The sequence below is a fragment of the Lepidochelys kempii genome, chromosome 2 (assembly GCF_965140265.1).
Source record: "Lepidochelys kempii isolate rLepKem1 chromosome 2, rLepKem1.hap2, whole genome shotgun sequence".
In the NCBI taxonomy this organism is placed as follows: domain Eukaryota; kingdom Metazoa; phylum Chordata; order Testudines; family Cheloniidae; genus Lepidochelys; species Lepidochelys kempii.
The window spans coordinates 61895170-61922098 of NC_133257.1; the positions used below are offsets into that span (position 1 = coordinate 61895170).

Here is a 26929-nt window from a genome sequence, read left to right on the forward strand (position 1 = left end):
TCTTGCCTACCTCTCCTCCCTCCCGTCCCCTTCCCAACGCATTGCATGACGGTACTTGTAGTTCTGGAACCACCCAATCTCCTATTCCCCACACCCTGGCCCCTCTCCACAGAGAAGACTACAATTTCCGGCTGGCTGAGCGCCGCCGCGCCTGCGCCGTCTGCGTGGAAGGCCGTTGCATTGCGGGCAACGGCCGGGGCAGTGAAGAAGCAGTAAGCGCTAGTGCCGGTGGCTTGCTTCCGCGTTCCGTGGGGGGCTCGCTGCGCCGCGGTTGGGGGAAAGGGCGGAATCCGTCGGGCTCCGGCCGTTACCCGAGGCGAGGGGATGAGCTTGTGAGGGGAGAGAACCTAGGGGGGAGACTGCTCACTGCGGAGCGATGTCCCAACCGCCGCCGCCGCCGCTGCCTCCTCCGCCTCCTCAGCAGCCGCAGCCTGTCTCGAAAAAGCGGGACCGGCGCATCTTCTCCGGAACCTGTCCGGACCCCAGCTGCCAGGCGCGCCTGTTCTTCCCGGCCCACGGGCCGCTGAGCAGCGGCAGCATCGAGTGCACGGACTGCGGGCAGCGCCACGAGCAGCGGCAGCTGCTGGGGGTGGAGGAGGTGACGGATCCGGACCTGGTGCTGCACAACCTGCTGCGGAACGCGCTGCTGGGGGTGAGCGGCGGGGGCCCCCCCAGGAAGAACACGGAGCTGGTCAAAGTTATGGGCCTGTCCAACTATCACTGCAAGCTGCTCTCCCCCATCCTGGCTCGCTACGGCATGGACAAGCAAACGGGCAAGGCCAAGCTTCTCACCGAGATGAACCAGGGGGATGTCTTTGACTGCGCCCTCTTGGGCGACCGTGCCTTCCTCATCGAGCCTGAGCATGTCGACACTATGGGCTATGGCAAGGACCGCTCTGGCAGCCTCCTCTACCTGCATGACACCCTGGAGGACATCAAGAAAGCCAACAACAGCCAGGACTGCTTGATCCCTGTTCATGTGGATGGTGATGGCCACTGCCTGGTCCATGCTGTCTCACGGGCACTGGTGGGCAGGGAGCTGTTCTGGCATGCGCTCCGGGAGAACCTGAAGAAGCACTTCAAGGAGAACCTGAGCCGCTACAAGGCTCTCTTCCACGACTTCATTGACGCGGTAGAGTGGGAGGACATAATCAATGAGTGTGACCCTTTGTTTGTCCCTCCAGAAGGTGTGCCATTGGGTCTGCGAAACATTCACATCTTTGGTTTGGCTAATGTGCTTCACCGGCCCATCATCCTGTTGGATTCCTTGAGTGGAATGCGTAGTTCTGGAGATTACTCAGCCACTTTCCTCCCTGGGCTGGTACCGGTAGAGAAATGCATGGGAAAAGATGGCATGTTGAACAAACCTATCTGTATTGCATGGAGTAGCTCTGGACGTAACCATTATATTCCTCTGGTTGGAATAAAAGGTGCTGCTTTACCTAAACTGCCTATGAAATTACTTCCTAAAGCTTGGGGAGTTCCTCAGGATCTCATCAAAAAGTACATCAAACTGGAGGAGGATGGTTGTGTGATTGGAGGAGATAGAAGTTTGCAAGACAAATACTTACTGAGGCTGGTTGCTGCAATGGAAGAAGTTTTCATGAATAAGCATGGTATTCATCCCAGTTTAGTAGCTGATGTACATCAGTATTTTTACAGAAGGACTGGTGTAATAGGAGTTCAGCCTGAAGACGTTACTGCAGCTGCCAAAAAAGCAGTGATGGACAACCGCCTTCACAAGTGTCTAATCTGTGGTGCCCTTTCAGAGCTTCATGTTCCTCCAGAGTGGTTGGCTCCAGGAGGGAAACTGTACAACCTGGCCAAAAGTACCCATGGCCAGCTGAGGCCTGACAAAAATTACAGCTTCCCTCTGAACAGTTTGGTGTGCTCTTATAATTCTGTGAAGGATGTCCTGGTACCAGACTACAGTCTGAGTAGTTTGACTGCTTGTAACTGGTGTCATGGTACCTTGGTGCGTCGTGTCAGGGGAGATGGATCTGTTGTGTATCTGGATGGGGACAGAACTAATGCTAGATCCACTGGTGGCAAATGTGGCTGTGGATTCAAACACTATTGGGATGGTAAAGAATATGACAATCTCCCTGAAGCCTTTCCTATTACTTTAGAATGGGGTGGAAGAGTGGTGAGAGAGACTGTATATTGGTTCCAGTATGAAAGTGATACAACTCTTAACAGTAACGTGTATGATGTTGCAATGAAACTTGTTACCAAACATTTTCCTGGTGAATTTGGTAGTGAGATTCTTGTTCAGAAAGTTGTTAATACAATATTACATCAGACTGCCAAAAAGAACCCTGATGATTATACTCCTGTAAATATTGATAGTGCTCATGCGCAAAGAGCTGATGATATACAAGGACAAGACTTAGATTCGCAACTTCCAACCAAAATTATTCTCACTGGACAGAAAATGAAAACTTTGCACAAGGAAGAGTTAAATATGAGTAAAACTGAAAGAACTATTCAACAGAACATTGCAGACCAGGCTTCTGTAATGCAGAAACGGAAAACTGAAAAATTAAAACAAGAACAAAAAGGGCAACCTAGGACTACTTCCCCTGGCACTGTTCGTGATGGGCCATCATCTGCTCCTGCTACTCCTACAAAGAGCCCTTATTCTCCAACTTCCACAAAAGAAAAGAAGATCCGAATAACAACAAATGATGGGCGACAGTCTATGCTTACATTGAAGTCCACAACCACATTCGTGGAGCTGCAGGAAAGTATAGCCAGAGAATTTAATATTCCTCCATACTTGCAATGTATTCGCTATGGTTTTCCTCCCAAAGAGCTTCTGCCACCCAAGGAAGGAATGGAAAACGAGCCAGTTCCCTTGCAGCATGGTGATAAAATAACTATAGAGATCTTCAAAGGTAAGGAAGAAGGCAGTCAGTCTACTTCAGCACCCTCAACCCATGCTGTGAAACGTGAAGATGTTGCAGTAACCAGTAAAATATCTTCCAAGGAGTTGCAAGAGCAAGTTGATAAAGAAATGTACTCATTGTGTCTTCTAGCAACATTAATGGGTAAGACTAACTTTAATTTGTATTTAATTTGCCTTGTGAGGTATCTATAGTTCATATTTTTTTTTAACACAATACAGAAAATACCTTCTACTCTGTGTCTTTGTGGAGCCCTCTCTGAGCTCATTCTGTTTTTTTTCCCCCCAGTCCCTTCTGAAGGTAAGATGTGGTGTATACATAAGTTACTCTTCCCACCCCCACCCAGACTTCAGAGGATGCAAGGATGGATGTAGGCTAAGGGGATGAGAAGAAAATAGTGAGCTTTTGTATAATTGGAAGTTTGGATGCTACCTAAACTCTTAATTTTGTACAGAGATAAAGCCTTACAGCTTGCCATATAAAAGGTTGCGCTGATCAGTTAAGTCAATGCAACATTGCACCTTAGACTAAGTTGGTGCAATTTTATATGTAGACTGAAACATAGTGAGGAACAGTAGTTTAGTATTGTAATTGGCTTAATGTAAGCAGAGGAGAAGCAATAGATAGCAAAGAAAGAAGCTGAATATATTTGAGTCCCAAATTAACCAGTAAGTTGGAGAAGCTTCACTTGAAAACAGTTGAAAAATGTGAATTTGAGGTAGTCATAATGCCAGAAGAAGGGACTCTTCTCTGCTTCCTTTTTCTTGTCATCTTATTTTCATTTTTCCTAAGTGGGCTCAGATGACTCAAGTGTTTTTCAATGTTACTCTCCCTTCCTGATGTCTAAACTTTTCTGGTGGCTGACAAGAAAGACTGTTTCTAGTACTGTTAGTTTTTATTTTTCCTTTCTTCTATTTATTTCTGTTTTTCTCTTCTGTTCTGCCTCCTCTTTCCCATTCTCTGCTCTGTTTTTGTCCCACTAATGTACCAGTGTGCTAAGCTGAAATGGCTTTGAATAACTCAGTGCAACAATTCCTCTTACTTATTTCCAGGAAGTACAATGTTCACTGTAGTACATTAGCTGGACAAGCACACAGAATAGTAATATTTCGAGTGTTTGTTTGGAATGGGCCTTCTCCTTTGCTTGAGGGGAATTAGTTTGGCTAATAGAAAGTAAAACGTGATATTTAAAAACAAAACAATTTCATAATCGGAGAGTGCAGTGACAGAGGCCTACACCTTATTATTTTCATTTCTTATGAGTCTGACTACACCCAGATCTCCTGTATGATAGCATTTTGAACCACTAGCTGAGACATTAGGTTGTCATATGTGTCTCAAGGGCCCATTTTGGAATAGTCTGATTAAAAACTCCTTTCCTTTAAGATGGAGCCCTAAAATACCCACTCAGAATGTATAACAAGATCCCCAGAAAATACTCTTGAAAATGCAGTGATAACTGACACTCAAAAAAGCACTCTGGCATTTTACATTTGTTCCAATGATTTCTGTATCAAACCTGCTTTGTTTACAAGTAAATAGTGTTAAATTGTGAACACTGCAAGCTCAGCCTGGGATCAGAGACTACATCACTAGTTCAAGATTCTGCATTTGGAGCTTTGTTAACAGTTTTGTTGATGAACAAGCTAGAAAAAGAATCCAGCTCACTCTCTTATGGCTGTATTCTCTTTTCAGTGTTAATAGAATAAATGGTAGCAGACACATTTTTTCTCTAAAAAGTAAACAGCTATGACCGATTACACGGAACAAAGTCATTGAGTAAGATGCTATTTTTACATAGTCACTCTTCTGATCAAAACCATACTTTATTCTAATGACTTCTGGAGAGAATTTGTGCTGACAACTGACTGCTTGCTACTCTATTACAGCTCTATTATTAGTTCCATTCATTAATTGATCAGGCAGCTAAGACTTCAAACAATGTTATGAAAACAATTCTTTTAATTTCTCGCAGGAAAAGTGTGTAGTATTCTTGGGATGCAGGGGACTGTGAGCATTTCAGATGTGATGCTTTCAGCCATCATGCTATATAAATGATAGTTGCCACCTAGCTACAGTATTACAAAGTCTGAAGAGTCTGTGCTTCTCTTATTACAGAGTGAGAGAGGATAGCATAATATTTGCTCTTGCCAATAAAATCCGATGGACTTGGATTAGACGAGGTAGAGAGAGAAAAGACATGCCTGAAAATTGTTTTACATTTTCATGCTTACAAGGAAAATCCATTTTGGAAAATCTGTTGTTGGTCTTTCTGGATGCTGGAAAACTTTTCTTCGACACTGGGGGAAACCATGTCCAGGCTTTTCAATGGAAGGAGCACCAGTTCAGCCTATTTGAGTGACTGAAAGCTCTTTTTGGTGCAAGTATTTCTAGATCAACAAGTTAATTAAAGATCTTGACCAGCGATCTCTTGAGCATTTATGCTGTGTTCAACTAACTTCTAAATTGTGATGTTTTTTACAGAACTTTAAACTGGACACTTTGCATTATTATTTTTTTGGACTTTTGCTTTATGCTTTATATCTGATCTGTGAAAAATTGGCCCTGGCTTTCTCCCTCGTTTTTGCCTGGCTTGAAATTTAGAAGCCCACACCACACACAGGAACTACTTTCTGTTCCCAAAGACCTACTCTAAACACAGAGTTGCAGTTTAACTAAAGGTGTCTTTTTAAACCAATTTAGTTTAACCATTGCAAAACCCTTTGTGTTCTCTCACAAGTCAGGTTTAAACCTATTTAGATGGGTTTGGCTTGTGCTGGTAAATTAGCAGGTGTTGGATAAGCGGATATAACCAGGTTTAAACTACTAAGTGTGTCAATATAGGGACTTGTACTAGTTTAACTAAACTGATTTTAAAACTGATTTTAGTTAAAGTGAGGCAACTTCTTTGTGTAGACAGGCCTAAACTGAAAGCTCAAGTAGCTGATTTTTGTTTTGTGTCCTCTCCTCCCAGTGCATGAACTGACTGTTGGGGTGTCATTGAAATATATATATATATATATATATATATATATATATATATATATATAAAATAAATATAGGTTAGGCTGCCTCATTTCTGTTGTTGAAAGAAAGCAGGTGCATATACTTCCTGAGAATACAATGCTGTCATTCTTGCAGCCATATCTGAAGTTGAAGTGCAGAAGTCTTTTCTTAAGGAATCCATAACCACTGTGTAATCAGCATACTCCAACATATTACTACGAGTATCATCTCTGATATGTGGAGTCCTGAGGGAGTTTCTAAATCCTATTGTGTGATCTGCCAGATTAATATGCTGTTTTATTAAACCCATCTTCTGAGCATTGAAAAGAACCTAACCCAGCAACACAGGACAAATGTATAGACCCCAAAGGTAACTTGCTAATACTTGAATTGCAAATAGCATTACAGTGCCACTAAAATGAGTCTGTCCAGATGTGATGATACATTTTCTTCCTCCCATCTGAGATCTGTTCATTAAAACATCACAATCCTTTCATATGTTTCTTCGTATGGCTGACACTACTATGGTGTGAGCTCTCTTCTTCATCCTTGTGCTTCCCTGATATATAGTCCTTGTTAATGTTACATAAAAGAACGTATAAACTAAGCAGCTCCTTTGCTGCAGTGCTTCAAAAATCCATTTGCTTGGGGCAAACAGGAATCTTTCCTGGCTGAATGCCATTTAATTCTGCAAAATCAAAGCTTTTAGTTTAAAAAGTTTCAAGTTCTTAAGAGACTGGAAAGAATAGAACCTTCCAAATATGAACAGAGTGTAAAATGATACAGTACTGTCTGTCTTAAGCCTTACACAGCTATAATGCCTGCATTGCTGCTGGTCATAGCGTTCCCAAGCTGCAGCAGAGTCAAAATTATATTTCATTAGTTATCAATGTATTAGTTACTCAGAACCCTGTGGGCAATCATGATTTCAGCTTGCTGCTGCTTGGGAAAGCTCTGAGCAGCAGAGGGGTGCTCTGGATCCATAAAGGGTATGTCTACACTTCAATTTAACATCCGTAGTTGGCCCTTGTCAGCTGACTCAGCCTCACAGGGCTAGGGCTAAGGGGCTGTTTAATTGTGGTGTAGCTGTTTGGGCTCAACTAGAGCCCAAGCTCTGTGTCCCACCTCCTCAGAGGGTCCTAGAGCCTGGGCTCCACCGTGAGCCTGTATGTTTACACCACAATTAAACATCCCCTTAGCCTGACCCCTGCGAGCCCAAGTCATCTGACATGGGGCAGCAGCAGATGTTTATCTGTCAAAATTATTTAAAATAAAAAATTGAATTCTGCCAAACCTAAATACAATACAGAATGAACAGTGCACAAATGTTAGTCATTTTAAATTTCAGGAGGCAATTTTTCGTCATGATTAGTAGCCTTGGTCCCTAGGTTAATTGATACTGTTGTTAATTTTTGAAGCTCTGCCTTGCTGTAATTAATCAATAACTGCACAAGTGTAAGATGCACTAAATGTGCTATGATTCAGAGGCATTATTCATACTCCTTGCAATTAGACTCTCTTCATACACAATCTAGATAGTTAAAAAAAGAAATAAAAAGGTGGTTAAATTTAACATGAGCAGAATTGTTAGGACCACATCTTAATTAAATGGAAACAGAAGTTTTATTTCCTGGCAGTGTTGTGAACTCAGCAAGAATGCTGTAGTGTGTAACAACTGGGAAGCAAAACTAATGAGAAACAAAGTGAAACTATTAGGAGTTTTTTACTGACCAAGGTTAATATTCAAAAAATAAATGCAGCATATCTTAAGGGTGAAAAGTACATTTAAAATGTTCTTCTTTTTTAATTATATGTTAATGTTAGTAACACAGTAAAGGGAACATTTAAATTTCATCATAATATGTCTTTTTATACAGTGAAGAGCAACTATATGAATTTAATTTTGCTTTTCTTTATAATAGTGCATTAGATAAAGCACAAGTCTGTAGCTTAATGTTTGGTGATTTTCAAAAGCACCAATGGGAAATAAATTCAAATCCTTTCGATGCGATTTGGGTTCCTAACTCCCTTATTTTCCTTTAAAAATCCTAGCCTAAATGAAAATGAGTATATATAAAACAAGAATATTTATAGTATTTTTTTAACCTATCCAAGGTTTGGGGTGCACTTAGAGAGATGAGCAACCATCTATGACAGAGGTGGGCAAACTACGGCCCGCAGGCCACATCCAGAGGACGGGTTGGATAGGGCGGCGGGGGGGGGCAGTCGGGGCGGAGGGTCCAGGGGAGGTCGGGACAGGGAGGGGTGGATGGGGCAGGAGTCCGGGGAGGGGGGGAGGGAGAGGGGGCGTCGTCGTCAGGGGGCGAGAAGCAGCGGGGGCTGGGTCACGCCAGGCTGTTTGGGGAGGCAGAGCCTCCCCTAACCAGCCCTCTATACAATTTCGGAAACCCTCAGGCCAAAAAGTTTGCCTGCCCCTGATCGATGAGATGGTTCCATGTTCTTTATGTTCTTTAGTAAAAACCAGCCAAAGAGACATTGGGCCCCCATTGACAGTCTCCATCAGTGCTTCACTTGGGATACTAGATATCTGATAGTTTTGAACAGGTATTTAGAATCAAGAAACACTCCTCTTTATTTGAAAACCTCATCAACTACCAGCCCTTCTCAAACTTCCTCTTACCTCTTTTTTTTTTTTTTTTTTTTAAGTAGGGGCAGCTTTTTATAGCAGCAATATAGCAGACATATAGTTAAGGTTGCATAAATATTTTTCATTGTAAAGGGCATGTATGAGTTGCATATAACTTTCACCTGCCAGGATGAAATTTGCCAGTTCTGGTCTCAGCCAGAGGATGACCTCTGGAACATTTGCGCAAAAAACACAGTTCAGCCTTTGACTACAAAGAGTACAGAAAATACACTTTTTTTTAAGTGAGTTTGTTTAAGAAGTGCAATGGAATTTGCTGAAGTGTTAAACTGTTTGATTTCAAACTAACATAAAAGCTGATGGATATGGAAGTATGGCATTAAAGCCATTTTATTTGGTCAGAATCTATTTTAGTTCATATACATTCTGCAACCTTATTGATTAAAATTTGGAATATTATCTTGGATTGTTGTCTTTAGAATAGCATTATTATTTATTTGTATTATCATAGCACCTAGGAGTCTGTCATGGACCAGAACCCCAATGTGCTAGGCGTTGTACAAACAGAACAGAAAGACACTCTCTACCCCAAAGAGCTTACAGTGTCATAGTTCATGATCGTGGCAAAGCTGTGAGTTGTAAATATCAGATCGTTTTTCTACTGGCTGCTAACATTTTTGTTCAGGTAACTTAAGGGCTTGTCTACACTGGCACTTTACAGCGCTACAACTTTCTTGCTCAGGGGTGTGAAAAACATCCCCCTGAGCGCTGCAAGTTTCAGCACTGCAAAGTGCCAGTGTAGACAGTGCACCAGCACAAGGAGCTGCGCTGGTAGCTGTTCCTCTCTTGGAGGTGGGGTTTTTTTAATAGCACTGGGAGAGCTTTCTCCTAGTGCTATGTTGCGCTCACCTAACACTTGCCTAGATATAGCTATACTGTGTTAGCACTTTGAAAGTATGGCAGATTTGTGGAGCTGCATTGCAGGAACTGTGAAATCTTCTAATATAATTGCTTCTGAAAGAGCAGTGGCAGCTTCTCTGATTGAAAGGATTTTTAAAAAAAAATAGGAGAGAAAATATTTGAACAGAAGCAATAGTGTGTCATCCTATTTGTTGGCTGAGAGAACCGAGGCTTTCTGGCTCAACTCAATGGCATTTCTATCTATTTGTAACATGATAATTTTTGAACAGTATATCTAATCAATTCCAAAATTTCAGGGAATGGTCTAGGCATCAGTTGTCAGACTCCAATTCTTTTTTGTGAAAATCAGAAAAAGCAAAGGGTGGGTGTGGACACATTGAGCATTAGCTTCAACCCCCTCTGTAAGGGTCTATAGATCACAGCCATTAACAACTTCTAGCATAACAATACCTCACCATCTCAACTCTGCCTCTCTTCCCAGTAGTTTTAAAATGCTGCCACTCTACATGATATTCTCTCCCAAACAGAAAGAAAAGAAATAAAAATGGGAGTGGAGGAGAAAGTAGGACTGGGAGAATGGGACATGCGTGGAGCCCCTGTCCACCTGGGACATGCGTGGAGCCCCTGTCCACCCATTATGCCCACCTGGCATAATGGGTGACCCATAGAACACCTGCCATGTGGTGAAGAAGGGAGCTCTTAGCATGGGTAGGTTGGGAGGGAATTGCAGGGAGTCCCTGAAATTAAGGGGATGGGAGGTTAGCACACATGGAGCTTGTGAACAAGGTGGGACGTGGAGGAATGCAAGAAGCACCTGGTGTGGGCAATGAGCTCAGCCTAAAGAAGCTATGAAGTATGTGACTCTCTAGTTTACCTTACTTTGCATTTTAGCTTGTATCCCCTACTGACTGAAAAAGTATTGAAGGGTGATATTTTATGGCATGTTTCATGCATACTGTCTCCCCAAATAGCAGATATAGTTAACTTATTTCCTTGGTGCTATTTATTATTTGACATTGCTTCAGCTGACAGGATTTGATGGAGATTTAAGACAGAGAAATACATGGCTGTTTATGATGCAAGATCTGCAGAAGAAGGCTCTTACATTGTTTTTTTCCTTTTTAAGTCTCCGAATACTTTTCCATTTCACTTTTTTAGAATGTTCAGTACCAAGTAAAAAAAGTGAATTATCTCTCTCAAAAAAAATCAGTTGTCCAGTTAGTTTGTTTCTGGGTCAGAAGATTGGGTTCAAGTTCCACTCTAGAATTTGGGCTGATACTAAATATAGATAGGGCAGTAATAATGTCAGTTGACCTAGTTGGTCACAGTACAATGCTAATTAAATTGCTTCTTGTTCCTATGAGGCAGGTAAGTGGTTGGCATTTTCCTTATTTTGCAGATGGGAAATAGAAGCAGAGAGATTAACTGACTTGCCAGGCTCCCTTCATAAATCATTGGCAGAGCTGGGACCAGAAACCAGTGTTTCTGGGATGCCAGACCCTTGCATGGTCCTGTTAGACTAGGTTGCTTCTCTACAGTCCTAAGAGGTGGCCTGTTAAAGGTGGCATCCTTTAAATGAGATATAAAATCATGCCACCTGAGTTACGAGATGGCTGGGACAGCAGGGTTAATGTTTCCTTTCTATTTGTTCTTAAGTGTGACGAGTACTTGTGTCGGGACTGTTGGTAAAATTTTTCAAAACGTCCTAAGTGACTTGGAGTCCTAAGGCTTATTGATAGGACTTAAGTTCCTAAATCACTTAGACACTCTTGACAGTGCTTAATTTGTAATGAAAGAAGTGCCAGGGCTCAAGCAATTTTTTTACATTCATAACTGATGCAGCGAGCCCAGAGGTGCCAGAGTTATGAATGGCCAAGCCTAGAGGTGTTGGGACTCAGCCCTGGTAAGCCCTGGCATAAATTAAACACTGACTACTGAAAATTTTACCCTGTATCACTAAACATGACTGCTTGCTTCTAACTATTACTCTATTTTTTGTCTTACAGGAGAAGATGTTTGGTCATATGCAAAGGGGCTTCCTCACTTGTTTCAGCAGGGTGGGGTGTTCTACAGCATAATGAAGAAAACTACGGGTACAGTTTGTTTCTAACTTTGAGGTTAAAATTATTAAAATCTTGGCATGAACCTTCTCAAATCATGAAGAATGAGAAAATTGATACTGAGGTGTTTGCACCTCGAGCATCCTTAATTTGTATTTTTAAATATAGCCAAGATCTTGGACTGCACTGCCATAACACTTTCTTTCAATTTAGTAATGCCATATCAACTTCTAGTGCTCCCTCATTTCTTAGAATAAATTAAATGGAAAAAATTAGTAAAGTTCCAAAATGGGGGACAATGAAGTAAAAAACATGCTATTTGAGAAAACAACATTTTAAACAATATATTCAGGTTAAAATTATTTAAATCTGTAGGACTTCACGCATCAAAAATTTAGATCTGTGACTGCTGAACCATGGAAATTCCAGAGCCTAGGCTTGGAACTTGCATGTCTAGATGCTGATGTCTAGAAGTGTCCAAAAAGCCAGGGTTTAGCAAGTCTTTTTGTTTGCTCTGTTTTAAAAACACAATTAATATGCACCAGGTACATATTAACTTTCTTTCACTATCTTTAACACAGGAACTGCAACCATATAAACTGAACCAACCGGTAGTTGGTTTTCATGGTAGCTTGAATAAATGCTTCTATTTCTTCAAATGCTACTTTGTAATTTTTTAGAGTAGGGGTTCTCAACATATGGGTTGTGATTCACAAAAGGGGTTACCAACAGTTGTTTGTAGGATTACAAACTGGCTCCGGTTCTTTGTTAGTCATGTGGAGCACATTTGTTTAGTCACTTGAAATCAGTCTTTCTCGGTCATGGAAACAGCCCTTCTGAATTTCTGCAAGAAACTTTCTCCTTAAAATGGCATAGCACTTGGCAGGATTCTGAAATTCTTACACCTTAGAAGGGGAACCAGCTATAAGTGGCTAAGTGTTAAGAGTATGAAAATCCCATAGAATCTGGACCAAATCACACCTCCATTGTGACCACCCATGCTTCCCCCTCAAAGTATTGATTCAACTGGAACGTTAGCACTTCAGAGTCTGCAGCTGCACTTTATACTGCTGCTTAGGTTGCAGAAGAAACCAGCAGTGAAGAGGAAACCCCAACATTGATGGCCAACAGAACACTGTTTTTGGCCTTTTCTGTAACTTCCCTACATTCTTACTAATAGAAGTACTGTGCTCAGATGCCATAGTGATGGGCACAATGTAGGAACCTAAAGATAGTCTATATGACTAAATAATACTTATTTTAAAACTTAATCTGGGTATAATAAAGTAATTATGTATGGGATGCTTTCCAGTAGCAGTAAGCCTGCTAATTGTGTAAAATATTTTGAGGTTATGAATGTTGGTAGCTGTTTCCAGCGAAATTATACAGTCATGAAGGAAAGTTACCCAGAGTATTCATTCTAAAATTGTCTCTGTACAGCTATGTATAGGGCCCTACCCTATATGGTCTATTTTGGTCAAATTCATGGTCATGGGATTTTACAAATTGAAAATTTCATGATTTCAGCTATTTACATCTGAAATTTCATGGTTTTGTAATTGTAGGTGTCCTGACCCAAAGAGGAGTGTGGGCGGGGGAAGGGTGACCAGGTTATTATAGGGGGGCTTGCAGTACTGCTACCTTTAGCAGCTGGAGAGTGGCGGCTGTTGGCTGGGAGCCCAGCACTGAAGGCAGAGCCGGCACCAGCAGCAGCAGTGCAGAAGTAAGGATAGCATCGTATGGTATTGCCACCCTTACTTCTGCGCTGCTGCCTGCAGAGCTGGGCCATTGTCAGCAGCCACCACTCTCCGGCTGCCCAGCTCTGAAGGCTGTAGCGCAGAAGTAAAGGTGGCATGGTATGGTATTGCCACCCTTATTTTTGCACTGCTGCTGGCAGAGCGCTGCCTTCAGAGCTGGGTGCCTGGCTCTGAAGGGAGCACAGAAGTAAGTGTGGCAATACTGTGATGCCCCTAAAATAACCTTGCAACTCCCTTTTGGGTCAGGACCCCCAATTTGAGAAAAACTGGTTTCCCCTGTGAAATGTGTATAGTATAGAGTAAAAGCACGCAAAAGACCAGCTTTCATGGTCCGTGGTGTGTTTTTCATGGCCATGACTTTGGTAGGGCCCTAGCTATGTATCTCCAGTTAAGCTTCCTGAACTGCATAATTAAGGAAAATAGTTTCCGTATGTTAGCTGCTCTTCTTTGCTGAATGCAAGATAACTGGGTTTAAGTGCCATGGTTTTCACAGCTTTGCATGGCATGAGGCTGCAGTCTGAGGAAATAGTGATTTTTTTTTCTTATATAAAGGCTTTCAAAGTTCTGTTCTTCGTGCTCTAAAATGCATAGGTGATATTGTTAATTCGTTTCCATATATGAAGTGGATGTTCATATATTGTTGGAAATTCCAGTAATTTGATATGCTGAAGACCAAAGCAAGCAGATAGAACAAATTTATATTCTTCAGAAACTAATTTTAGAATCTGAGAAAACAGCTTTCTACAAGGGAAATAATGTTTCCTTTTGAGAAGTTATGCTATTAATAGTACCTGATTCTCTTTAAGTTCCTTCTCTGAAATATTAGTTTTTTCTTCCCCAAGTCTTTGCACTCAGAGTACAACTTAGTTCTTGTGGCATCATCTCGATTAGCACTCATTCTTCTGCTTTCTCACCACTCGATTTATTTCTAGATTCTGTTTTACTAATTTCCGCTAAACTCTTGATTCTGGGTTGAAACAGCTGTACCACATCAATCATCTCTTCATTGTATGTTAAATACATGTTTATCATAGTGTATAAAAAAATGTGTTTTTGCTTTGAGACAGCCCTGCAACAATGAGCATGATTTATGATTAATAAACTCACACAACTCATCCCATACTCTTCTACAGAAATCTGTAAAGTTCATTAATGCTTCAGTGATATTTCATGCCCATTATTTTGAACTTAATTCTTGGTCTCTTTCTGGTTTTCCATCTTTCTGCATGTTTAATCTATGCTGTGGAGAATGGTATATTTTGTGTAGCTTGTGAATTTGTTTTAACAATGGCTGATGGAGAGGACATTTCTGGGCAATTATAGAATCACAGAATCGTAGGACTGCAAGGGACCTCAAGAGGTCTAGTCCAGTCCCCTGCGCTCGTGGCAGGACTAAGTATTATCTAGACCATCCCTGACATGTGTTTGTCTAACCTGCTCTTAAAAATATCCAATGAAGGAGATTCCACAATCTCCCTAGGCAATTTATTCCACTTTAACCACCCTGACAGGAAGCTTTTTCTAATGTCCAACTTATACCACCCTTGCTGCAATTTAAGCCCATTGCTTCTTGTCCTATCCTCAAAGGTTAAGGAGAACGATTTTTCTCCCTCTTCATTGTAACAACCTTTTACATACTTGAAAACTGTTATCATATTCACTGTCTGTCTTCTCTGCTTCAGACTAAACAAACACAATTTTTTCAATCTTCCCTCATATGTCATTATTTTCTAGATCTGTAATAATTTTTGTTGCTCTTCTCTGGACTTTCTCCAATTTGTCCACATCTTTCCTGAAATATGGCACCCAGAACTGGACACAATACTCCAGCTGAGGCCTAATCAGTGCAGCATAGAGGAGAAGAATTGCTTCTTGTCTTGTTTACAACATTCATGCTAGTACATCCCAGAATGATATTTGCTTTTTTTGGGACAGTGTTGACTCATATTTAGATTATGATCCACTATGACCCCAGATCCCTTTCTGCAGTACTCCATTCTATGCAGGTTTCAGGGTGGTAGCAGTGTTAGTCTGTATCAGCAAAAACAACGAGGAGTCCTTGTGACACCTTAGAGACTAACAAATTCACTTGAGCATAAGATTTCATGGGCTAAAACCCACTTCATCAGATGCATGGAGTGGAAAATACAGTAGAAAGGTATAAATAAACACAGCATATGTAAAGATGGGAGTTGCCTTACCAAGTGGGGGGTCAGTGCTAACGAGCCAGTTCAATTAAGGTGGAAGTGGGCTATTCTCAACAGTTGACAAGAAGGGAGGAAAAATCACTTTTGTAGTGCTAATGAGTTCAATGTAATCAAGGTGGCCCATATCAAACAGTTGACAATAAGGTGTGAGTATCAGCAGGGGGAAAATTAGTGTTTGTAGTGACCCATCCACTCCCAGTCTTTATTCAGGCCTAATTAGATGGTGTCCAGATTGCAAATTAATTCCAGTTCTGAAGTTTCTCGTTGGAGTCTGTTTTTGAAGTTTTTTTTGGTGAAGAATTACCACTTTTAAGTCTGTTATTGAGTGTCCAGGGAGATTGAAGTGTTCGCCTACTGGTTTTTGAATGTTATAATTCTTGATGTCAGATTTCTGTTCATTTATTCTTTTGTATAGAGACTGTCCAGTTTGGCCAATGTACCTGGCAGAGGGGCATTGCTGGCACATGATGGCATATACCACATTGGTAGTCATTTCCCATTTTGTATGTATGAAGCTGATGGTTCCTTCCTGAGTGGAGTGTTTTGCATTTGTCCTTATTGAATTTCATCCTGTTTACTTCAAATCATTTTCCAGTTTGTCCAGATCATTTTGAATTTTAATCCTGTTCCCCAAAGCACTTGCAACCCCTCCAATCTTGGTATCATCTGCAAACTTTAAGTGTACTCTCTGACATTATCTAAATCATTGATGAAGATATTGAACAGAACCGGACCCAGAACTGATCCCTGCGAGACCCCACTTGATATGCCCTTCCAGCTTGTCTTTGAACCACTGATAACTACTCTCTGGGAATGGTTTTCCAACCAGTTATGTACCCACCAATGCTTAATTTGTAATGAAAGAAGTGCCGGGACTCAAGCAGTTGTTTTACATTCATAACTCATGCGCCAAGCCCATTGGTGCTGGGGCTATGAACTACCAAGCCTAGAGGTGCTGGGGCTCAGTCCTGGCAAGCCCTGGCACAAATTAAGCTCTGGCACCCACCTTTGAGTAGCTCCATCTAGATTGTATTTCCATAGCTCGTTTATGAGAAGGTCATGTGAGACCATATTAAAAGCCTTTCTAAAGACAAGATATACCGTATCTACTACTTTGCTCCTATCCACAAGGCTTGTTACCCTATCAAAGAAAGCTGTTAGATTGGTTTGACACTATTTGTTCTTGACAAATCCATGCTGACTGTTACTTATCTTATCTTCTAGGTGTTTGCAAATTGATTGCTTAATTATTAGTTCCATTATCTTTCTGGGTACTGAAGTTAAGCTGACTTGTCTGTAATTCCCTGGGTTGTCCTTATTCCCCTTTTTATAGATTGGCACTGAATTTACCCTTTTCTAATCCTCTGGAATCTTTCTGGTCTTCCATGACTTTTCAAAGATAATCGCTTATGGCTCAGATATCTCCTCAGTCAGCTCCTTGAGTATTCTAGGATGTATTTCATCAGGCCCTAGTGACTTGAAGACATCTAACTTGTCTAAGTAATTTTTAACTTGTTCTTTCTTTATTTTAACCTCTGATCCTATCTCATCTTCACCGGCATTCTCTATGTTAGACGTCCAATCACTACTAACCTTTTTGGTGAAAACTGAAACAAAAAAGTCATTTAGCATTTCTGCCATTTCCACAGTTCCTGTTATTATTGTTCCTTCTTCATTAATAACCACCTGGAATTGAGGGCCTGCGTTAAAGCCAGACACCAACTGGTGATTAACTGACAGGAAATGCCTGACCCAGAAGTCACTATTGCCAACTAAGGAAACATGAAAAGAAAGTGAGAGGAGACACAACTTTTGTATTTGAATGTTGCTGCATTACCATGAATTATTTTTCCAGTATTAGTGTCTAAGAAGGTAGGCAAATGGGATAAGTATTAACATTAAATTACAAATAACGCTTTGAAGTGGTATGAATATTTTAAATTGCTATGGTTATGTAACTAGTAATACACAGTGAAGGAACTTACTCCTTTGTGCGAGCGAGGGAAGTTGAAGCTGTAACTTTTGTATCATCAGTTCACTGGAGAAACAGGAGTGCATGTATTTTTAAGTTCTGTAAGTGATAGTAATACAAAATCAAGTTTTATAGTAGAGTATAAATACTGTTAATCTCTCAGATCCTATCCATGGCCTTTCAAACCGCAGGACTACCTATTCAGAGTTAATAGTCTGTTATGGAAATAGTCTTAAAACTAGATGAAAGGTACAGAAACAGGGAAGAAAGAACTCAAACATATGAACTGTTTCTTGAACTGCATAGCTCCATATTTCATCAGGCTTACCTCTGGAACAATCCTGTCATCCAGAAATGAGCGTAATGTCTCTGGGTCCATATACGCTCCAGATGAGTGATCTTCAGTGGGTTAGGGAAGAACCCATTCAAGTTGAGAGATTTGGGAAATATCATGAGCATGTGTGTTAGAGGCCTCTTATTTTCATGTCAAGAACCTGACACTATTGATTTATTTGTGTGTGTGTGCGTATATGTATTTGTGTGTGTGTATATGTATCTCCAGGTGTGTTAAGTCTGACTGCGCTGTAGGAAAGACAGAGATGTTTAATTCCTGAAACCCTTAGAGGCCACTGAGGAGGGTAACAATTTGAGGCCAAATTCTGCTCTTGGTTATTTGTGAAGGTGTGTATCTCCCATTGGCATCATGGGAGTTGTGTGCTTGTAGCTCTTCTGAAGACCGAATTTGGCCTGCCATCTCTCTGCAGCTGCAGGTCTCTGGACCAGTAGCAATGGAGGGTATTTTCAGCCAAATAGGCCCTTATATTGACTAACTTGGTCTGTAATAAGTGATCATCTTTTTATACTTGTCGTCATCTTTTCTGTGTTCAATGTGAAACAATGAATTTAACATATTTAAAATGATTTTAGTGCCTTTTTTGTTGATGCCACCAAAATATTTGCTTGACTTCATTCTGTTTGACATAAAGAAATAGTGGTTTTCTGTATTTTTCTACCCTTGAATAATTTCTGCTTTTTTCCCCAAGAATTGCAAGAGAATATACAGGAAATGCCACAAAAATGCCCATTTTTGCTGCTTTTCTGATATTGTAAATTTTGTAGGTCTAATATGAGAATTGCAGTGAACAGAACTGGCTCAGGCAGTGCTGCAAAGTCTTTGTTGGTGGATGGTCCCTAAGCAACAGGGCCCCACCAGCACTAAAATGCTGTCTTATTGCTCACAGTCCAGCACTACATGTAACACCGAATAGCTCATGCAAGTCTGTTCTGTGGTGACAACTGGAACACTCTGAGAGACCAGGATGTATCCCCTTCTTTCACACAACAGCTTGGAAGCTCAATCAAAATGACTGCATGGCGCTCCAACCTTGCTTGAACCAGCCCTGGCAGGAACACTGCAGAATCAGATGGGCAATGGAGCAGTAGATCACTAAACATAGTTTTATAACATGTTATGTTTCTTAAAAAAAAAACAAAAAAAACCCTCCCCCCAACATCCCCGCCCCGCTTTGTAGGCTCCCTGCATGTAGTGGACTGAGACATCATTCTGTGGCTCAGTGACATTTCTCTTTCTGAGAAGAAGATATTTAACTATTACAATCCATATTATTGAGGCCTAAATGCTGTCGGGAACACAGCTTACTAAAATCCTCCCACAATTCCAGTGATATAGAAACCTTCCTAATCGCACACACTCCCTGCCCTCCTACTTTAAGTGACTGGGGGTATGTCTACAATGCAGTTTAAAAACCTGCAGCTGGTCTGTGCCATCTGATCTGATCAAAGGGGCTGTTTAATTGCGGTGTAGATGTTCTGGCTCAGGCTAGAGCCCGAGTTCTAGGATTCTGCAAGGTGGGAGTGTCCCAGAGCTCGGACAACTGCTCGAGCCGGAATCTCTACGCTGCAATTAAACAGCTACTTAGTCTGAGCCCCGTGAGCCTGAGTCAGCTGGCACAGGCCAACCGTGGATGTCTAACTGCAGTGTCAGTTGCTAGATTTTTAGATCTACTACAGGTCTCTGGCTGGAAAAAATTGACTAAAATTTTTGACATTTTACCTCTGTCTAGCCTCAGTTTATAGTTAATCTTATTTCAAATTGCTGCCTCTTTGTAATACTCATCTGGAAATGTGTCATGTTCTTGTGGGCTCATGCCATTCTATATTGAACACTTACATGTTTTAGTCCACTGGTTCTCAACCTTTTTTGGACCAGGACCTATTTGTAAATGTTGATGGCCAATATTGACCCAGTAAATAGCTTAAGTAGAAAACAAGTATTTTGGCCCCAAAATACTTCTTATCCACTACATGTAATAATAACAATAAAAATAATAAGTTAAAGCTGCTGCCAGCAGCAGTGTAGAAGTAAAGGTGGCAATACCATACGATACCATGCTGCTCTTCATCCCGCCCAGCTCTGAAGGCTGCTCCAAAGGTAATACCATTGGTATGCACAGTGTTAACATACGGTAAAGCACAAGTGGCATCTATTTTAAAAAGAAAATCCAAATATGATCTATTTTTAAAGTTTGTTTGCAACCCTTTCATACATTCTTGTGATCCATTTTGGGGTCATGGCCCATGGGTTGAGAAACACTGTTTTAGACTATCCCCAACTCAACCCTGTCTTATAGTTATTTAATGTTAACTTAATATAAACAAAACTAGTGTTAGGATCCTGTAGATGCTCTTATGAAACTGGCTGCTTTAACCTAAGCTGTGCTGCCTCTACACACAAGACACTAGAACAATTTAAGGAAAACTGGATCTCTTCAAAATTGCTAGAATTTCAGAAAATGATTGTACGCTGTGATCTGTATAACTCTCTTCCTTACCCTGTGAAGGTGGTCTTCTGATGCTTGAGGATTCTCCCTTTATTTGCCTATCTTTTATTCATCCCCATGTTGTGATAACTATTGTTCCAGCTAATATAACTCCCTCAATCTTTTGTTTGTTTAGTGCTGCCAAGGTGATCAGTGCTGTCTGATTTATAAAGACAGAAAATCCGTGCTCCAAAGAGTTTACAGTCTGAGAGAGAGAGTACTAAAAGACACTGGATCAAATTTCTAAAAGCATCTAAGTCCCATTTTCAAAAGTGCTTTAGGCATGTAGGAGCCTATGTTATATTGACTTTCATTGAAGTTTCGGGTCCTTAGTCACTTAGGTGCTTTTGAAAACTTCACCTTCTGCTCCTAAAATGGCTAGATAGGGCCCTCAGTGGGGGACATCCTCCAGACGGTGTGCTACCTAAAAAGCATTACCCAGCCTTTGGCATTCAGACTTGAATTCTAATCCTGTATGGTAGTACATACTCTACCACTAAATCAGAGTCAGCTTCTTGAAACTTAGAACTTGTGTTCAAAGGCTGCATTATTTAAAAATGAAGTCTTCTCTGAAAATAAATTCCCTTCCCTGAAATCAGCTGTTTGCAGCCTATCCATTAGTTATATTGGTTCTTAGCATTTATTGGAATCCTGGAAGCATATTCTGCAGCTTTCACCTTCATACCTTGCCATCTCTGTGGAGTAAGCAAACAACACATTACAATTGTATATCTTGCCATGTATTCTTTGTTCCAACCTGTTGTGGTGCATGTTTGTGTTTGCTGTAGAGCAGCACAGAATGTTTATTTCTAATGTGGTGGTCACTGCATGAAAAGCCTGCATAAATCTTCTGATCACACTTGAATAGGTCTACTATAATCACTTTACCGTTTTCTGATACCATAACTAATATTTTGAATTTGACTACGTAATATAAGTATGTTTTTAGAAAAAATGGTTTTAATTAATAACACTATTGATTTCCCCCTATCTTTTCTATAGGTCTGGCTGATGGCAAGCACTGTACTTTTCCATATCTGCCTGGTAAAAATTTTGTGTATAATGCAGCAGAAGATAGATTAGAGCTGTGTGTGGATGCTGCTGGGCACTTCCCTATTGGTCCTGATGTTGAAGACTTGGTTAAAGAGGCATTAAGTCAAGTACGAGCAGAGGCTACTTCAAGAAGCAGGGAATCAAGTCCTTCACATGGACTTCTGAAATTAGGTAGTGGTGGAGTAGTAAAAAAGAAGTCTGAGCAACTGCATAATGTAACTGCATTTCAAGGAAAGGGCCACTCACTGGGAACTGCATCTAGTAGCCAACAACTTGATCAAAAATCCAGGGAAACACCACTTTTAAGAAAGCATAACACAGAAACAGACTTCAATCCCAGTCCCACTAAAATAGAGCCTTCTATATTCACAGCTGCTTCTGGTAACAGTGAGCTTATTCGCATAGCTCCTGGAGTAGTGACAATGAGAGACAGCAGGCAGCTTGACCCTACCTTGATTGAGGCACAGCGAAAAAAGTTACAGGAAATGGTTTCTTCTATTCAGGCATCAATGGACAGACACCTGCGGGATCAGAATGCAGAGCAGTCAGCATCAATCGATCTGTCACAAAGGAAAGTAGAAGCAGTGAGTTCATCACCTAAAACTGGCAGCATTCAGGCTAATTTGCCAGAATCTTTTTCTGTAACAGGTGGCACTGAACATTCAAATACAGAAACAACTGCTGGCAATGTGGTAAATTCAATGGGAGCAACATTCCACACAAGACCTAAAGCACAAAAAGGAAATTCTGTTGAGGAGGCTGAGGAGATGGATAGTCAAGATGCAGGGATTGCCAATACAACTGAGCCGATGGATCACTCTTGATTGGTTGAAAGCTGATGAGGATAGAGATTACTGTTCAAATGTAATGTTTGTTGGCTGGGCCACATAAAATGATTGGTCATTAAATCTTGTATGTTTCAAAGATTATATCTTCTTATCCAGTGCATGATAGCAAGTGTATGGCTGGCAATAGCTTTTAATATTCCATGCTGCTGCCCAAGCTGGCCCTCAGTGACCTGTAAATTAGCTATTAGAAAATGCACTGAGATGAATATCTGCTGTAGATGTGGGTTATTGAAAGTTTTGTAATTTTAATTCTATGAAAGTCTTAAAATTTAAGCCCATGTGAGATTACCAAAAAGGCTAGAACAGAGAAAAAATACAAAATTGACAAAGTTAATGTGTTATCCCAGAAGTCTGTGACCACTCAAAATTATAGTGTAAACAGACATTTATATTAATTTCAGAAGAGCAACTGAAATTTAAATTGTATGTTAAACTTCATAAAACAATATATACAACACTTTAATTACATGATGCTGGCATTCCCTTAGATTTAAACACTTTTGCATCCATATTCCTGTATGTGCTTGTCAGAACCTTGGAATAAGAGTAACTATAATTAAGCTCTCTTTAACTTCTGCATATTGTCAATTTGAGCAAGATTAGAAAAAAGGCTACTTAGTGTAAGATGAAGACAAAGCGAATGCGGTGCAGTTACGCATGGCTGTCTGAGCCAACACAGCCATTTCATTGCTCTCTTAGTAAGTGATAGCATGCACTTTTTTGCCATGCAGTTTTTTTGATATTGGGGTAAGGGGAGAGAGGTTGGAAAGTGTTGTAAGAAGTTACAACAGATCAATAGCAAATCAGTTCTTAAAGATTTTGATTATTAGCACTGGTAAGTGGTGGCTATAGTTAAGTAATGGCTAATATCTTCAGAGCATGAGGAATTAACAGAATTCACTAGAAAGAAATAGCTCTTGAATGAGTTGCATTGTCCTAAAATGTTCTCCAGTGATAGTTGAGCTTCTAGAAGCTCATTTTTAAAACTCCATGGAAACAGGAAATATGTACTGTTTCAATGCCCATAAAGACTACCGTTTCTATTGGCTTCTCTTCAGTTTGTGATGCAAATTTCCCTGCATCAGTTCATGATAAAGCTGGTATCCGCTTAAGTAGCATATTCATCAGGTCTACAGTGCTAGTTCTTAAGAAGCAGCCGCTGTGCGTGCTCCATAAAGATGGAATGTTTATCTTTATATTGATATTTCACTTTGCCTTCTACTTGTATATTCATATTTTAAGTGCATTATTGCTGCTTCCTCTGATTTAAGCTAAAATGGATTACGCAAAAGGTGTTAATACAGCCTCAAAGGAATTTAGAACATTTAGATCTTGAAGTCTGTTTCTGTGTGCACATGGGTTTTTACTAGTTCCACAGATACTAAGTTTTTTTATTATAAACATGTTTGTATTCAGAAAAATATCTCCTTACTTTTTACATTTATAGTCACATCAACAGAAACAAATTCTAAGCACTGTTATGATAGAATGCCCTAATTAAGGGAGGACATATTTTTTATATGGAAAAGTACCTGAAGCAAGTCACTTCAAATATAGTCCCAATTTCATTAAATTATTAGTAATTAAAACATCATATATTGGCTTTCTCTTTTCATACAGGGAATAAATATTTAATAAGGTAGTGCACTACTTACATATGAAACATAAAAATCACCTTTTCATGAATAAATGCTAATTTAAAAGATATCCTTTTGCTAACTTAGTTATTTGGTTGAGAATTGCAATACGTGAAGTAAACTTCACCAAAATTGACCTCTAGTGCATTGATTAACTGACAGTGCTTATCCAATGAGAAATAGGATGCATACGCAGCAGCTGGAAGCTTGCTATAACCTCAGATGTTGTATTAATGTCCACTGCTGCAGCCTAGATGTTTGGAGGCTAGAGACAGAAATGGAATGTGGAGACAGAAAGCACAAGCTTCCACATGGTGAGAGGTGTTAGAAAAAGGGACTAGCAGCATATAGTGTTCCCAAAAATCACTATAAATGAGCAGGGGTTGAGAGAAGAGGTACATGGGTGGCTTTGAATTTTAGAGAATCTAGCTGATATAAGAATTTCTTAAACACACACTAAAATCTCTTCAAGGAAAAGGCGAGAGAAAGAAACCTTCCCCATAAGTAAAGTATGTGTAGGGTGTTGGGAGAGTGAGGTATTTCCATGCATTTTTAAATTTTACACACCATTCTTTCTTAATCCTATTCAGAGGGCTGGTGTGTACCTGTCAGCTACCTATTGCATTTTCAGGGGGACTGCATAAGTGTGTGTGTTTGCACATCTTATTGCTTGAAGAGGAAGATTCAGAGCAGTTTTGATTTTGATTTTGTTTGGTTTATTTTGTTAAATCTTTCCACATACCCTTCCTATATGAACAGAAATTATATAGATGCAGATTATTCATTCTTTATTTTTGGCCCACAATTAGTGTCATGTGTCTAACAAATCATGTCTCTCAGAACCCTTCACTTTGTGAAGTAAAGAAATATGAAGGAGGTATAGTTAAATGTTCCTAGAACTCCAGGATGCATGAGAACTGTAATTGAAGCTCATTTTTTAGCTTGATGTGAGCTCCCCTAGTTTTATGCAAGCTTGCAATAAATGTGCATATTTCTTTGCAGTTTTCTTTATTTCAGTTAACTTTCTGATGCATTTAAGCATCAGTGTTTTTAGTGAGATGGCTTTCCAACATATCCAAAATGAAGTTAGATTTCATCTATGCCCTGGGGAGGTGTGTATCCGTAAGAAAGAAATTAAATAAAGAGCGCTGATACTTGTAAGTTTGGGCGAGTGTTTCATTTGAACTCTAGTGGGTCTAATAGAAGCAAATATAATTTGAGAGAGATATACGTGCCTGTTTTTCTGCCACTTGTGTGCTTGTCATCTTTCCCTAAGAGAGTCAGGAAAATGCTTAGGGGGTGAGGCATGCTGGTGGGAGGAGAGCTTTAGTAAAATAATAATGGTTAATAAAGCTGTGTGACTAGAGCTTCTCTCTAAAGATGCAAAGATCAGTCAGTATTGTTTATCATCAGGCCTACTAGTACTTACTACAGAGTCACCAGTGTGAAATTGAGTAGCGGTTCCCACGTTTTGGGACAACTGTACCGGTTACTATCCCAGCCAGGGCCTGCCAACTTTTACTCAGTGTGCCTGACAAATTAGACTAAGTTTTGGAGCATCCCAAGCTCCATTGCTGGTTAATGTATGTAATTTGAATGAGAGGCAAGGCAGGCCGTGGCAGTATGCCAGGGCCCAGTGCAAAGACTTGCTAATGTAGGGATTGAAATCCAGACTATTAGACAAATGCTTTTGAATCAGTATCGGTATGCATACTGGAAACCACTGGAGTACAGCATGCAGTTAGCTTTCCAGCCAAATGCAAGATTTTAACAGTATTGTTATAACGGTTGGCTATGAATAAATACTTGCTACTGTGTTATATTCTCTGGGAATTAATATTTGAATTTCATTGCTTGAGTGAAGTAGAGATTGATGTATCTTTCTTAAAAAGCTGCATTAGTTACTATAATATATTCTTTGGGACAACTTCTCTTTTGCAATCACAAAGACACTCATTCATACAGTTGGATTTTTTTTCTGAGCTTTTCAAGTTTAAATAGTATCTATTATCAGATGTAAAAATATAGCAGAATTTAAAGGATTCTGATCATATTTGAAATTAAAGGCAGTCCTTTATTTTACACATCTATTTATTGTGTGGTTTAGTACTTACGTGGAATTTTTAAAACCACAGCTCAAGTATGTGAACATAAAACAGCTCTTTGTAAGGATGATATTTAGGTATGGCTGTGTTAATGTCTAAACAAGGTTTCTGTAGCCTCCAAGAGAATACTTTGGCAAACTTCACAAAAGTACGCTGGCTCAAAGCTGTGTGCTAACTCCATACAAAGGGTGTATTTTTTTTAAAACCAAAGTGTTTAATTTAAAATCTTCAAAATATGGATAAAAAAGGGAAGGTGGGGGGAACTATACTGCCCCCTAAGACTAGCTCACTAATTCTGCCTTTTCTTTGGAACACACTGAAATGCTGGATATTACAATTCAGAATTCAATATTTAGAAGTGTGGGAGTTTAAGCACTATGCTCCAACATAACTGAACAAAATGTGAATGACTGAGGAAAATGCCATTGTTGTTTGTACATTTGTTTGGCACCTGACCATTTTTTTTTTAAATTATGGAGTCTACATACATTTGTAGTACAATATTAACATGAAGTTGAGCCTCCTGTTTAAGAACACCAGTAGTGATCTGTTCAATGTTGTTTTGCTTGTGAATATCAGTTATTGAGTATTTTAAATTTTAAGATGTTGCATAAAATCTGTAGAATGCAGAATTCCCTCTGAGCCCTTATGCCTGTGGTAGAGCAATAAAAGATTGAAACATGATTGGTATTTTCAGATTTATTTTATTTTTAATGAGGATTATTGCCAAGAAACTAAAGAGTGCACTATTTGGAGGTAATGCTATTTAAAATATGTATAAATAAGCATTAATAGTGTATATATTTAGAAAACAAATCTTTTTAAACAGTAAGTGCTTTACATGTTGAATTAAAAATAAATTAGCATAAGGCATTGTACCATCTTCACAGCACTGGCTGTTATCCAGCACATTTGGTTTGTTTTATTTGTGATTCCTGTACTAATTACATTTGATTTTTATCTGTAATGTAACAATAGTGTATTATAGCAGTATATAGTGTACTATACTACA

General features: G+C 39.9%; 1 protein-coding gene across 2 annotated transcripts; it reads left to right on the forward strand.

Moving 5' to 3' along the window:
- Window positions 1-177: 177 nt before the first annotated feature.
- Window positions 178-26601, forward strand: VCPIP1 (valosin containing protein interacting protein 1). 2 transcript variants are annotated; one of them, XM_073330991.1, is made up of 3 exons: window positions 178-3050; window positions 11445-11531; window positions 21277-26601. In XM_073330991.1, exons 1-3 carry the CDS (start codon window positions 377-379, stop codon window positions 22149-22151), a joined length of 3636 nt encoding a protein of 1211 aa, XP_073187092.1. In that variant the 5' UTR covers window positions 178-376; the 3' UTR covers window positions 22152-26601. The 2 variants fall into 2 exon arrangements, with proteins under 2 accessions (XP_073187092.1, XP_073187093.1); XM_073330992.1 differs by lacking the exon at window positions 11445-11531.
- The last annotated feature ends 328 nt before the right edge of the window (window positions 26602-26929 follow it).

Bases quoted from the DNA above. Each gene is read 5' to 3' on its own strand.
- VCPIP1 (XM_073330991.1), top strand. From the start codon at position 377: ATGTCCCAACCGCCGCCGCCGCCGCTGCCTCCTCCGCCTCCTCAGCAG. The intron at 3,051-11,444 runs GTAAGACTAACT...TTTGTCTTACAG, and splicing joins TCTTCTAGCAACATTAATGG to GAGAAGATGTTTGGTCATAT. The intron at 11,532-21,276 runs GTACAGTTTGTT...TCTTTTCTATAG, and splicing joins CATAATGAAGAAAACTACGG to GTCTGGCTGATGGCAAGCAC.